Source organism: Colobus angolensis, unplaced genomic scaffold, assembly GCF_000951035.1.
Source record: "Colobus angolensis palliatus isolate OR3802 unplaced genomic scaffold, Cang.pa_1.0 Scaffold21, whole genome shotgun sequence".
NCBI lineage: Eukaryota > Metazoa > Chordata > Mammalia > Primates > Cercopithecidae > Colobus > Colobus angolensis.
The window spans coordinates 7385264-7398470 of record NW_012115266.1 but is presented as its reverse complement, the minus strand read 5'-3'; the positions used below and the strand labels follow the sequence as shown (position 1 = coordinate 7398470).

Sequence of the window (13207 nt, the reverse complement as noted above, 5' to 3'; positions counted from 1 at the left end):
GATGGTCTCGATCTCCTGACCTCGTGATCCGCCCGTCTCGGCCTCCCAAAGTGCTGGGATTACAGGCTTGAGCCACCGCGCCCGGCCGACATTACCCAACTTCTTAAGAGAAGGGAAAGCAAGTGATGGTATTCAGTCCTGGGATTCCTGGCTGTTTTCTGTTTGTTTGTTTTGAGACGGAGTCTCACTCTGTTGCCCAGACTGGAGTGCAGTGGGGCGATCTCTGCTGACTGCAATCTCCGCCTCCCAGGCTCAAGTGATTCTTGTGCCTCAGCCTCCCAAGTAGCTGGAAGTATCGGTGTGCGCCACCACACCCGGCTAATTTTTGCATTTTTAGTAGAGACGGGGCTTCACCATGCTGGCCAGGCTGGTCTCAAACTCCTGACCTCAGCTGATCTGCCTACCTCAGCCTCCCAGTGTGTTCAGATTACAGGTGTGAGCCACTGCACCCAGCTCTAGCTGTTTTCCAAGCCCTCGGCAGAATACAGGGTAACCTAGATACCTTGTCACTTTGCTTCTAATCCCCATCTACCCCCTGCCAAATGGATTCTCCATAAATTTCACCTGCTTATAGAGCCACAACAGGGTGCAGACAACTGTGATGTCAGCCAATGTCACTCGTTCGCCCACCAGAAAAGTCCTCGTCTTCAAGTGAGCATCCAGGAGCCCCAGAATTCGCCTCACTTCCTCCTTTGCATTCTCAGTGGCCTAGTGATTCAACATGATAAAACTCATCAGTGGGTACCAATCCCTTTCCTTCACCTCCCCAATTCATAGAACTAAGAAGGCTATTTCACCTAGAAGTCCGAGCTCACCCTCACCCTCTTTCAATGGAGGCAGACCCTAGGATCATTCTAAATGTATCATAAAGGAACTTTATACATAAAGGGGGCCCAGCCACCCCCTTTACCATTTGGTATAATCTCTTCACAGCAGCAATCCCTCTTCTGACCACTCATGACAGACACTTCCTCCATCAACTGCCCACTACTTCAAACTTGTACCCCAGAGATTATGTCTTCTCATTGCCTATATATCCTTGGCACCTTTTTTTCAACCTATTTTATTTCTTACTCCCAACACCCAGGAGCTAATGCCACCCCTGCCCCTGGCTTCTCCCAAAGTTCCAAGGCTCACCTGCTTGTTGTGATGCATGATGCCCAAGGTGGGGAATACCCAGGTACTGGCTGGGGGCACTATATCGGAATCAGCAAAGCTCACCCACTGCACCACCTGGGCTGCTGCCTCTGGAGTACTTCCCCGCAGCTCCTCGTTGCTCACTGCAGAGGCAGAACACAAAGGTCAGAACTCTGGGGGAATGCCAACACCAGTCCAGATCCTGAAGAATTCCTTCATATGCATCCCCGCTCACACCCTCTCCTACACCCTCACCTCCAAATTCTCCCATTCCCATATACCCCTGCAAATTACCATAGTAGGCAATGGCGTTGCTCTCAAACACACAGAATCCATCGTCACCCTCAAATGCCGGAACCTGGGGACAAAGCAGTGAAAAGATAAGGTAAAACACACAAAATTTCTCCCTAACCAATACCAGAAGCCAAACTGCTTTGGATAAAAATACTTACATAAGACTGACGATCCTCACTATCCAAACTCTCGATACTATCTGATACCCAAGAATCATAAATAAATACTTCAAGAACTTGGCATCCTTTGCAATCTGAATCACAATGTTAACTAGGAAGCACAACAGATTTGCATATTACAGGATATTTGTATGAAATCTCTGGATCAAACAAGCAGAAGACCAAAAGCAACTCCTGTATCAATGTATCAGTGCAAGTATTAGTGTGTGACCCATCCACATAGCATTTCATCTCCTCCATTCTTAGCATGTTTTTTCACCTATCTCTGTAAACCCCTTGGGGTAAGAATCCTGCCATTAACAGATAATCTGATATATTTGCACTGAAAATGCTTAGTCAAAACTCATTCTCTTTCCCACAAAGTAAACTCGAGAATTTTATAAAGTCACAGAATAGCTCTGTACTTTTTTTTTTTTAACAACTACATTGAATCTACATTTATCTCAAAATAAAATCACTGAAGTATTGAAGAAAATAACATGGGAAGCTCTCTTTTAGAGATGGGGGCCATCTCCAGAGTGATAGAATCCCAGGCCTTCGTTTTTCAGAACCGAAGGACGCTCCCCATCTCCCAACTCACCTTGCCGGCAGGAAATTTGCGGAGAAATTCAGGGGTGCGGTTGGTTTGGCCAAAATGGAAGTGGGGTGGTGCGGAGAGCACGCGGACCTGAGCCCCGCTGTACTGAGCAGCGATGAGAGCCTTGAAGGCCCTCCAGTTTTCAGGATACGTATACAGGGTCTATGGGAGAAAGAGAGGAACAAAATTAGTAAGAGTATTAGGGTCCCAGTCCTAAATGCCATTCCCCAGGATGATTTGCCTGAATAATCCCAATGTGTTCAACTCACCCTTTTACTTCCTCTGGTGAACCAAGTCCTTTAACACTTGTTATATGTAATCAGAATCCTCCGAAATACCAAGAACAGAACTACACACCAACTGATAAATAAAGCTTGTTGACAGATTTGACCTTCCCTAAGGACACCTCTAGAAGCATTCTCTTTCCCTCAAATCTATCTCCAAGAAATCCAGAACTTCTAGCTCCATCAGACTCCATCTGCCTACAAACATACTCCCTTCCCTTCACGGAGCCTTCGTTTCATTCATTGATGGTTCCGAGCGCCTGCCTACTCTACTGCTCAGCTGCTCACCGCTTCAAAAGCATCATCCTGTCTCTAAGGCACGCACAACGATCGAGAGATTTCTAGTTCCCCTCAGAGTGGCCAGAGATAGGGGATGGCATGCCGTCTTCTTAAATCAACTCCTCTCCCTCAAAAGCCTTTCTTTCCGTGTCGCGCATACCATCCCTCCGGTCCTGTCCCGCAGCAAGTTCCCCGGCGTTGCCTTCTCTATTAAGCTGGCCAGCGGACTCCAACTGGTCTGACTTCACTGTCCGGAGAATCCTCTCGCTCCCAAACCTCCCTGAGAGACTACCTTTAACCGTGCCAGCCGGAACTGCCCACAAAGACCCTCTTCACCCTGTCCCCGCTGTTACTCCACAAAACGGTCACAGAAGTTCGTCAACCTGCCCAGATACCACGCCTCAAGGCGGCAATAGAGCCGAACCCCTTTTTCAGGCTTCGGACGGCCCAGATTCGGCATCCCTTTTCTCCTCTTCCCCAGACCCTTCCACCTCTGGCCTCCGAGAGCCCCAGCCTCAGTTCCCCTCCAGGCCGTAGGAAGCTTGCTCTCCAGCAGTACGGTCTGTAGACCCAGAATCAGTTCCCCATTCAGCCTCAGAACTCCTCTGGCGCCGACTGGCCCCACTTGTGCAAAGGATGGCGGTGGATAGGATGACCCGAACCACCAGTGCCGGCAAACTTACCCCAGCCGCCATGGTGATTCCGCAAAGAAAGGGGGTGGGGTTCTCCGCGCTGCCGCAAAGTAAGCCGCCCAGGAGAGAAAGGAGGGGGAAAGGGGAGAGCCGTGGAGAAACAGCAGCCGGAAAGCGAGGACGACACAGAAGACATACGTACGACAGTTCGGTATCTAGCGGCGCTGAATTGGAAAATGAACGGAGTGGGTGGGGCCTGCTGGCCAGCGCGGAAAAAGCTCGCGCCTGCGCATTGGAGATCTTGACTGGCCCGCCCCTCAGGTGCAGCGGGCCAATCGGAGTCTAGACGTAGAAGTAGACAGCGTGGAGGGCGGGGAAGCTGTGAGAACCCGCTGGAAAAGCCGCGGGTTCTCGGCTACGTGGCGCTGCTGCTGGCCCGGCGCAGCCAGGCTGCTGAGGGCGTCCCCCTCTGGCCCGCCCAGGGACAAGCGACTTGATGATAGGTTCTGCCAAGCCCCTCACATGATTCCGTGAAACTCATGGGAGCGAGGAACGACTGCTGCGCGGAGGTGACAGTGTGTGTGCTGTACCCTTTAGTTCCTGCTCTGCTTTTCCTCCAGAAACGGATGAGTGTCTAACAGGGGCCCCGGTCTGAAACCGCCTGCCAAAGTGACGTTTGCTCACATCTAACCCCTTACAGCTCCAGGGTGCTGTTATTGCGAGCAAGGGCACCGGCCCTCCGGCCCGGCCCGAAGCAGGGCAGGGACATGAGGGAGAACGCGCCCTGTCCCTCCCACCTCCTCCGGACTCGGCCCCTGGAGGGGCTGACGCTGGAAGACCTGACATCGTCGCTTCTGATGTTCATGGCTTTTGACTCATGTTCAGGTTTGAAATCTTTTACCCAGTTTAAGAACGGGATGAATTCTCCTCGTTTAAAGGAGAGAATGAAGAACCCTGAACGCAAATCTCGATCCTTGTCCCCATTAATCTGAGGTGGCAGGAAGAATGTGGAGGCAAACCTGGCTCTTGTCAGTACTGTTCCAGCCACCCACCGCTCTGCCATTCAGGAACTCTGCGCGGGTGCCAGGTGCCACGCGCGGTGCTGCCCCCGCACTCCCCGCAAGCTGTGCGAACTGTAGGAAGGAGAGGCTGCTGGGGTGGAGAGCAGCAGGGAGAGACCCATGTTCAGGGTCAGACGAGAGCAGCTTCATGAAGTTCTGGGGGAGGCGAAGCATTATGACCAGATGGAAATGAAAGGAAACGGGAGACTCTGTATTAATAAACTAGCAGCTTTATTGCCCTTTAGGGGCCATGTCTTCACTTGAGATGTCTAAGTGCTTGAGGGAGGAAAACCTGTAAGAAATGATGGAGATCAGGGAACAGGCCTTGGCGATCCTGGAGCGGGGTCACAGTGAGCATTCGGTCAGCCGGGGAGACAGACGCCACAAAGCTCAGCAGGGGCTCAGTTTCTGGCCTCTCTTCGCCACCACTCAGTCCTCTCAGCTCCTGGGTGACCTGAGCCTCAGTTGCCAGCCACCCTGCTCCTGTGCCAGCACCACCTCCAGCTCCTGCCTTGGTTTGCTGCTGCAAGCGTCTACGGGCTCGCCGCCGCCCCTGCCACACTCGGTGCCACAAGGCACAGCGCCAGCTCACTGAGGAGGGCAGGGATGCCCCCTTCCCTGCCTCACCCTGGTTCCCTTCTTGGGCTGCCTCATGTCCCTTGGGCCCCCGCTCTGCCAGGGCCGCATGGCTGGGCTGCCCCTCTTCTCCAGGGGCTCCATGCTTTCCAGTCGTCAGGGGCAGCTCCCCTGGCTGCCCAGGGCCCTGCATGGCCCAGTCCTGCACCATCTCTCCAACCTCTATAACCATCTCTTCTACCCCGTCTTCCCCGCCGTCTTCTACCCCATCCCCTGCACATCCCTGCTGCTCCTCTCTCCCCTCCTCACAGCTCTTTTTCTGTCCATCTAGTTTCAGTCTTTTGCTCGTCCCTCCCTGAGAGGATTCCCCAGTTCCACCTCCTTCTGACCGCGGTCTCTTGGTTCCCCGTTCTATATGGCACCCCAGTGCTTCCCTGAATACCTGCACCAGGGCAGCAGTGAGCTGGGTGAAGGGTGCAAGGGGTAAAGGGATCGGAGTAGCAGAGAGTAGGGAGCTGGGGGAGCTGGGCTGCAGAAGAGGGAGCAGCCCCCAGTCCCGACCCCGGGAGGACCGGCACTGGTACTGGAGGCTTCGGCAGTAATTGGCTGCCGCTCGGCAGCAGTTCTGTAGGCGCCCAGCCACCCGGCTGGTCACATTGGCTGCGACATTGTGACTCAGGTCAAAAGGGTCCTGGAGATTCATGGGGCCAAGGCGCAGACCCTCCCAGAGATTAGAGGGCAGGCCCCCTGCCACAGGCAGTGCCTGACCCTCCCGCAGGGACAGCAGTGAGCCACGAAGATCCCAGCAAGATACACAGGAAAAGAACTGGGCTAGCAGGGAACCTGGAGGAGGAGGAAGAGTGAGTGGGGAAAGGGGGTCATTTAGAGGCCAGAACTGACACAGGTCCTGCACCAGAGCCATTTCCTTAGCAGGACTTTCTTTTTTCCCTTCCAAGGGGCTCAGCAGAGTCCCAGGAAGCTAGGCTTCTCTGATCCCTATAAACAAGAGGTCAGACCTCTCTCCCTGCCCTCACATGATCTCCCTGCCCCCACATGATTTCCCTGCCCAGATGCTGCTGCTCCCTGCTAGCCAGTGTAACCTTGGGCAAGTCACTTAATTGCTCCCAAACATGGTTTCTTCATCTGTAAAATGGCAGTAATAATATTAGGTGTCTCACAGGTTTTCTGTGAGAACCATGCCTGGCACACAGTGTGATATATGTTACCTACTGTTGATGAACATCATTACTAGTCCTCTACCAGGCTCCCCAAACTCACTGAGGGGCTCCACATTTGTGCTGCGCTCCAGTCTTGAGGCATCCCTGGGGAAACTGCAGTCCCAGCCATCGACTTCCACCTGCTCCCCCTCTCCTGTGAAAGTAAAACAGGTGAGAGTCAGTCTGGAAGCAGGGAGATTGAGGGTTGGGGTAGAAATGGCGGTGATAGCAGAGATCTCATTCCCAGAGTTGCTTTGGTGTATCTAAGTGTGATGAAGAAGAGAGGAGGCTAACAAGATGGAGAGGGTGGAAGCTAGGCCGAGTACCTGCTTTCTGGGTGAGCTGGGATACAGTGGGCAACACAGGAGGGTCCCTGGTCTGAAGAAAATATATCACCAGCAAGGTCAGGGCGTAGTTACTGAGAAGGGGGCCACTCCCTGGGTAAATAAGCAGTAATTCCAGTTAGATCAGAGGTGTGTCCAATCCCCCCACTGGCAGTTTTCTCAACCTCGGTGCCCATTCTGACCTCCCTTCTCTCCCTGAATCCCTGCCTTTGTCCTGACTCAGCCGCAAGTCTGTCCTGATGCATTCTCACCTGAAAGCCCCCGACCCTGAGCCCAGCAGCGGAGGGTGTACACGAGGGGCCGGACTCGACCATCTAGCTCAGAGCAGAGACTCAGGAAACGGGAGTTATGCAGGGCCAGCCTGGGATGAAGCAGGGACAAGGTTGTTAGGGCTTGGGGACATCAGAACCTACCACCCCCAGCTTTCATTCCAGACTTGCATAACTGGGGCCAGCTGGAATAAGGCCAAAACAGAGTTTCCCCAAAGGTTGCTCAAACACTGATCTTGTGAGACTGTGTGCAAAAAAGACAAAGGAGTTCGGGAAACACTTCATCCTGTACGCCCATCCTGGACATTCACAGCACATTATTCTTAAGACTGCTTATGAGCCATGGTCACACCACTGCACTCCAGCCTGGGTGACAGAGCAACATCCCATCTCAAAAAAAAAAAGACTGCCCAGAGCCTTTACTATGCAAAGGAACAAAGACAGGAAGGGAGAGAAGGAAGGAAGGAAAGGAGAAAGAGAACGCAAGGCAAGGGGAGAAGGGAGGAAATGGAGAAAACTTTTTGCATCTAATTTTGAACTTCCCAAATTTATTCAACTGCAGAACTCTTTTCTACATCCCTTCAAAGTAGTATTCTAAGGAACACACTTTACAAACACTGAAATGGAAGCCAGGCAGGAGGAGACAAGGGACAGAAAGAGGGATAGTCCCAAACAAGGACAAACTTGAGACTTGGCAGGTGCAGGAGTTTCCCAAGCCAGACTCCCTCCTGGCCCACCCCAGAATTCTCAGCTGGCCTGCCCCAAAGAAAGGTATGGTGCCTCACGCCTGTAATCCCAGCACTCTGGGAGGCCGAGGGAGGCGGATCACCTAAGGCTGGGAGTTCGAGACCAGCCTAACCAACATGGAGGAACCCCGTCTCTACTAAAAATACAAAATTAGCTGGGCATGGTGGCGCATGCCTGTAATCCCAGCTACTTGGGAGGCTGAGGCAGGAGAATCACTTGAACCCCGGAGGCGGAGGTTGCAGTGAGCCAAGATGGCGCCATTGCACTCCAGCCTGGGCAACAAGAGCGAAATGTTGTCTCAAAAAAAAGAAAAAAAGAAAGATACCGGTTACTGAGGGAGACGTCACCGTGGAGACCTGAAGGCCGATGACAGAACTTGACCACAGGGCGCCGGGCGGAGGGCACAGTTTGGACTCGATATACCCCAGGGACACAGCCCCGGAGAATGGATCCCACCAGCTCCAGCATTGCTGCCCCTTCTGCTTTCTCCCTCTTTGGGGCCTCTGCTAGTTCCAGGGCCTTCCCCAGGTCCCCCTCTCCCCTGTCCTCCAGCAGTGGTGAGGCTGGAGGCAGAGACTGGGGAGAAGCAAGGGTCTCAGAGGCCAAGGCAGAGTCCGGAGTTTGGGGTGCCAGGGAGGAGGAAGGGGTTTCAAAGTCCAGGGCTTCAGAATCCTGGGGAGAAGCTGGAGGCTGTGAATCTGGAGGGGAGGCTGGGGTGCAGGCCAGGGCTTGAGGGTCCAGTGGGGAAGCCAGAGCCGAGTCCAGCGATGGAGATTCTGGAGCCTTCAGGACTGGCTGTGGACAGAAATGAGCTGAGTGAAATGCTTCTGCTGTCCCCTAAGCAGAGAACATCTCTATCCCCAAGATAATATTACTTCCAGCTTATTCAGCAATATTCTAAGGGCTTTATACATATTAACTCATTTAATCTTCACAGCAACCTTTTTTTTAAAGATAACCTTTTAATTCTATAAAATAAAAGGTCTACCTCTGCAAAAAATGTCATTATCACGAAAGAGAAAAACAGAGGAACTATTACAAACTAAAGAAGACTAAAGAGAAACCATAACAGTCCATTGTCAGGACAGCTGACCAAATTAGAGTATGGACTGTAAAGTCTAAAGGTTTACATTTGTATCAATGTAACATTTTCTCAACTTGACAATAGTACTGTGGTTATACACTAGAATACCTTTGTTCTTGCATAACACACATTGAAATATTGAGGGGTAAAGGAATGTGATACATGCAACCTTCTCTCAGATGATTCAGAAAATATAGAGAAAGTGTGTGTAGAGAACGATAAAAAGAATGATAAAACATTTAAAAACTCCTGTTGTGGGGGCAGCAGGCATATAGGAACGCTACTTTCTGCTCACTTTTGCTGTGAATCTAACACTGCTCTAAAAAATAAAGTCTTTTTTTTTTTTTCTGAGATGGAGTCTCAATCTGTCATCCAGGCTGGAGTGCAGTGGCATGATTTTGGTTCACTGCAACCTCCGCCTCCCAGGTTCAAGCTGTCTCTCCTGCCTCAGCCTCCCAAGTAGCTGGGATTACAGGCGAATGCCCCCATACCCATACCCGGCTGATTTTTTTCTTTTTTTTTTTTTTTTGAGACGGAGTCTTGCTCTGTTGCCCGGGCTGGAGTGCAGTGGCCGGATCTCAGCTCACAGCAAGCTCCACCTCCCGGGTTTTACGCCATTCTCCTGCCTCAGCCTCCTGAGTAGCTGGGACTACAGGCGCCCGCCACCTCGCCCGGCTAGTTTTTTGTATTTTTAGTAGAGACGGGGTTTCACCGTGTTAGCCAGAATGGTCTCAATCTCCTGACCTCGTGATCTGCCCGTCTCGGCCTCCCAAAGTGCTGGGATTACAGGCTTGAGCCACCGTGCCCAGCGATTTTTCTATTTTTAGTAGAGACGGCGTTTCACCATGTTAGCCAGGCTGGTCTCAAACTCCTGACCTCAGGTGATCCACCTGCCTTGACCTTCCAAAGTGCTGGGATCACATAGGCATGAACCACTGCGCCCAGCCAAGTCTATTTTTTGAAAATAATAATAGGCTGGGCATGGGGGCTTATACCTGTAATCCCAGCAATTTGGGAGAATGAGGCAGAGGGATTCCTTGAGCCCAGGAGTTCAAGACCAGCCTGGGCAACATAGTGAGACCCTATTTCTAAGTAATAATAATAATCCTTTTCTATTCCTAAAACAGAATCTGTACATTAGATGTTAGAAAATACAGGTAAGTGGCCGGGCATGGTAGCTCATTCCTGTAATCCTGGCACTTTGGGAGGCCAAGGTGGGTGGATCACTTTAGGCCAGGAGTCCAAGAGCAACCTGGCCTACATGGAGAAACCCCATCTCTACTAAAAATACAGAAAATTAGCCAGGCATGGTGGCGTGTGCCTGTATTCCGAGCTACTTGGGAGACTGAGGCACGAGAATCACTTGAACCCAGAAGGTGGAGGTTGCAGTGAGTAGAGATCACAGCACTGTACTCCAGCTTGGGTGACAGAGTTAGACTGTGTCTCAAAAAAAAGAAAAAAGAAAAGAAAATACACATAAGCAAAACTAACAGGACCTTATTGTATATTCTTTAATATATTTTTTCCTAAAGGAGAAATGATGGATCTGCAGCATGGGAGCTTATTTCTTCAGACGCCTAAAATTGTGGCAGATAAAGATTATTCTGTGACTGCCAATTTTAAGATTGTAGTGGTAACTGCAGGAGTCCGTCAGCAAGAAGGGGAGAGTCGGCTCAATCTGGTGCAGAGAAATGTTAATGTCTTCAAATTCATTATTCCTCAGATCGTCAAGTACAGTCCTGATTGCATCATAATTGTGGTTTCCAACCCAGTGGACATGCTTACATATGCTACCTGGAAACTAAGTGGATTACCCAAACACCGCGTGATTGGAAGTGGATGTAATCTGGATTCTGCTAGATTTCGCTACCTATGGCTGAAAAACTTGGCATTCATCCCAGCAGCTGCCATGGATGGATTCTGGGGGAACGTGGCGACTCAAGTGTGGCTGTGTGGAGCGGCGTGAATGTGGCAGGTGTTTCTCTCCAGGAGTTGAATCCAGAAATGGGAACTGACAATGATAGTGAAAATTGGAAGGAAGTGCCTAAGATGGTGGTTGAAAGTGCCTATGAAGTCATCAAGCTAAAAGGATATACCAACTGGGCTATTGGATTAAGTGTGGCTGATCTTATTGAATCCATGTTGAAAAATCTATCCAGGATTCATCCCGTGTCAACAATGGTAAAGGGGATGTATGGCATCGAGAATGAAGTCTTCCTGAGCCTTCCGTGTATCCTCAATGCCCGAGGATTAACCAGCGTTATCAACCAGAAGCTAAAGGATAATGAAGTTGCTCAGCTCAAGAAAAGTGCAGATACCCTGTGGGACATCCAGAAGGACCTAAAAGACCTGTGACTACTGGGCTCTAGGCTATAGAAATTTAAAAACTACAATGTTATTAACTCTGAGCCTTTAGTTTCATCCGTGTACATGGATCGCAGTTTGCTTTGATCTTCTTCAATATGTGAATTTGGGCTCACAGAATCAAAGCCTATGCTTGGTTTAATGCTTGCAATATGAGTTCTTGAACAAATAAAATTAACTATTGTAGTGTGGAAAAAAAAAATTATTTTTTCCAAAATAAGATCATATTGCACACACCATTTTGAAAATTTTTTTTGTTACGACTGCCAGGTATCCATGTCAAATCATTTTTTCTTTCTTTTTTTTTTTTTGAGAAGGAGTCTCCCTCTGTCACCCAGGTTGTAGTGCAGTGGTGCAATCTTGGCTCACTGCAACCTCTGCCTCCCGTGTTCAAGGTGATTCTCCTGCCTTAGCCTCCCAAGTAGCTGGAACTACAGGTGTACACCACCATGCCCAGTGTATTTTGTTTTTAGTAGAGACGGTGTTTCACTATATGTTGGCTAGACAGGTCTTGAACTCCTGACCTCAGGTGATCCGCCCACCTCAGCCTCCCAAAGTGTTGGGATTACAGGTGTGAGCCACCGTGCCTGGCCCTGTCAGTTCATTTTCATCCCATCTAATACTCATCCATATTCACAGCTCTCCAATTACAATAAAGCCTTTCAGGTAGGTCCTATTATCTGCATTGTAGATGAGGAACTAAGGCATGGAGAGCTAAAGGACTTGCCCACAGTCACATGGCCATTCTCATGGACTCTTCCCAGCTGCCTCCCTGGGGCACTCACTCACCTGGGGCTCTTCCAAGTCACCCAGATCCAAGAAGAGGTCAAGATCACAGCCATGGACATCGAAGCTATTTATGGAAGAGCCAAAAGGGTGGACCACACAGCCTGGGTGCCAAGCAGAGAAGAAAGGTCAAGAGAAGTTAGGGAGGAGCAGGGGGAGGAAGAACAAAAGGAAGCACAAAGATGGAAAAGCAACCAAACACCTCTAGTGGAGGGAGGACTGGGGATATAGACACAGGGGAGCAAAGGCCAGGGAGGGCTCAGACATAGTAGGGGAGGTAACTTACCAGGGAAGAACTCTGTGAAGACCTCCTGCATCAGGGCCACCACCAGGCTCCGAAGCTGCCGCTCAGCCTCGGACAACTCCCTCAGCCCCACAAGCTTTATCATTTGTGTCCCCACGTCTGTGGCCTCAGCTAGTGCTTTGGCCAGCTGGTGACTGTCGGGGGCCGCTCCTTTGGGGGATTTGGAGGCCGGGCTCTGGAACTCCCTCTGCTCCCGTGGGCGGACACGCAGGCGATGTCCTCCCAGGCTGTGCTGGGACTGTGACAAGACAGCCTCTCGAGCACCCACGTCCTCCATCTCCACAATGGCAAACACTCCCTGGTAAACAACAACAGGGGCAGAGATGATGGTTTTGGAACCAAGAACCTAAGCACATGCTCTACAGTGGATGAGAATACTAGAAATGGGGACTATCCCATAAATTGAGAATATTTGCTTGCTGTTTTCATAATAACAGGGGACATATTTAGAAAAGCAATTTTCAGTCAGGTGCAGTGACTCGTGCCTGTAATCCCAGCACTTTGGGAGGCTGAGGCAGGAGAACTGCTTGAGCCCAGGAGTTGGAGACCAGCCAGGGCAACATGGTGAGATCCCATCTCTATAAATAATTTTTTTTTTTTGAGTCTCATGCTGTCATGAGAGATGAAGTCTCATGCTGTCACCCAGACTGGAATGCAGTGGGGTGATCTCGGCTTAGTGCAACCTCTGCCTCCCAGGTTCTCCTGCCTCAGCGATTCTCCTGCCTCAGCGATTCTCCTGCCTTAGCCTCCCGAGTACCTGGAATTACAGGTGCATGCCAAGATGCCCAGCTAATTTTTGTATTTTTAGTAAAAATGGGGTTTCACCATGTTGGCCAGGCTGGTCTCTAACTCCTAAACTCAGCCTCCCAAAGTGCTGGGATTACAGGTGTGAGCCACCGCACCTGGCCAGTACAAAGAATTATTTAAAATTTGCCAGGCAGTCCCAGTTACTGGAGAGGAAGAGATGGGAGGATCGCTTGAGCCCGGGGGCTGAGGTTGCAGTGAGCTGAGATCGCACCACTGCACCCCAGTCTGGGTGAGAGAGCCACACCCTGTCTCAAAAAAAAAAAAAA

At 50.7% G+C, this 13207-nt stretch overlaps 2 protein-coding genes and 1 pseudogene across 3 annotated transcripts in view; 1 reads left to right on the top strand and 2 right to left on the bottom strand.

The window, feature by feature from the left end:
• The window catches only part of EEF1G (eukaryotic translation elongation factor 1 gamma), an 18230-nt gene extending 14577 nt beyond the window's left edge, over window positions 1-3653 (bottom strand). Inside the window, exons 1-4 of the mRNA XM_011942694.1 lie at window positions 3434-3653; window positions 2191-2349; window positions 1432-1495; window positions 1138-1280 (exon numbers count right to left, since the gene is read on the bottom strand). Of these exons, the coding sequence (XP_011798084.1) occupies window positions 1138-1280; window positions 1432-1495; window positions 2191-2349; window positions 3434-3445 (378 nt within the window). The 5' untranslated portion in view covers window positions 3446-3653. The remainder of the gene's footprint in view (window positions 1-1137; window positions 1281-1431; window positions 1496-2190; window positions 2350-3433) is intronic.
• Window positions 3654-4654: 1001 nt separating this feature from the next.
• Window positions 4655-13207, bottom strand: part of TUT1 (terminal uridylyl transferase 1, U6 snRNA-specific) — a 16729-nt gene continuing 8176 nt past the window's right edge. The window contains exons 3-9 of the mRNA XM_011942695.1: window positions 12117-12432; window positions 11834-11934; window positions 7922-8391; window positions 6832-6941; window positions 6563-6673; window positions 6298-6390; window positions 4655-5862 (exon numbers count right to left, since the gene is read on the bottom strand). Coding sequence (XP_011798085.1) covers window positions 4700-5862; window positions 6298-6390; window positions 6563-6673; window positions 6832-6941; window positions 7922-8391; window positions 11834-11934; window positions 12117-12432 — 2364 coding nt within the window. The 3' untranslated portion in view covers window positions 4655-4699. The remainder of the gene's footprint in view (window positions 5863-6297; window positions 6391-6562; window positions 6674-6831; window positions 6942-7921; window positions 8392-11833; window positions 11935-12116; window positions 12433-13207) is intronic.
• LOC105512270 lies at window positions 10218-11246 on the top strand (annotated as a pseudogene). The gene is made up of 2 exons (XR_001001828.1): window positions 10218-10276; window positions 10451-11246. The product of XR_001001828.1 is annotated as an L-lactate dehydrogenase B chain-like (transcript).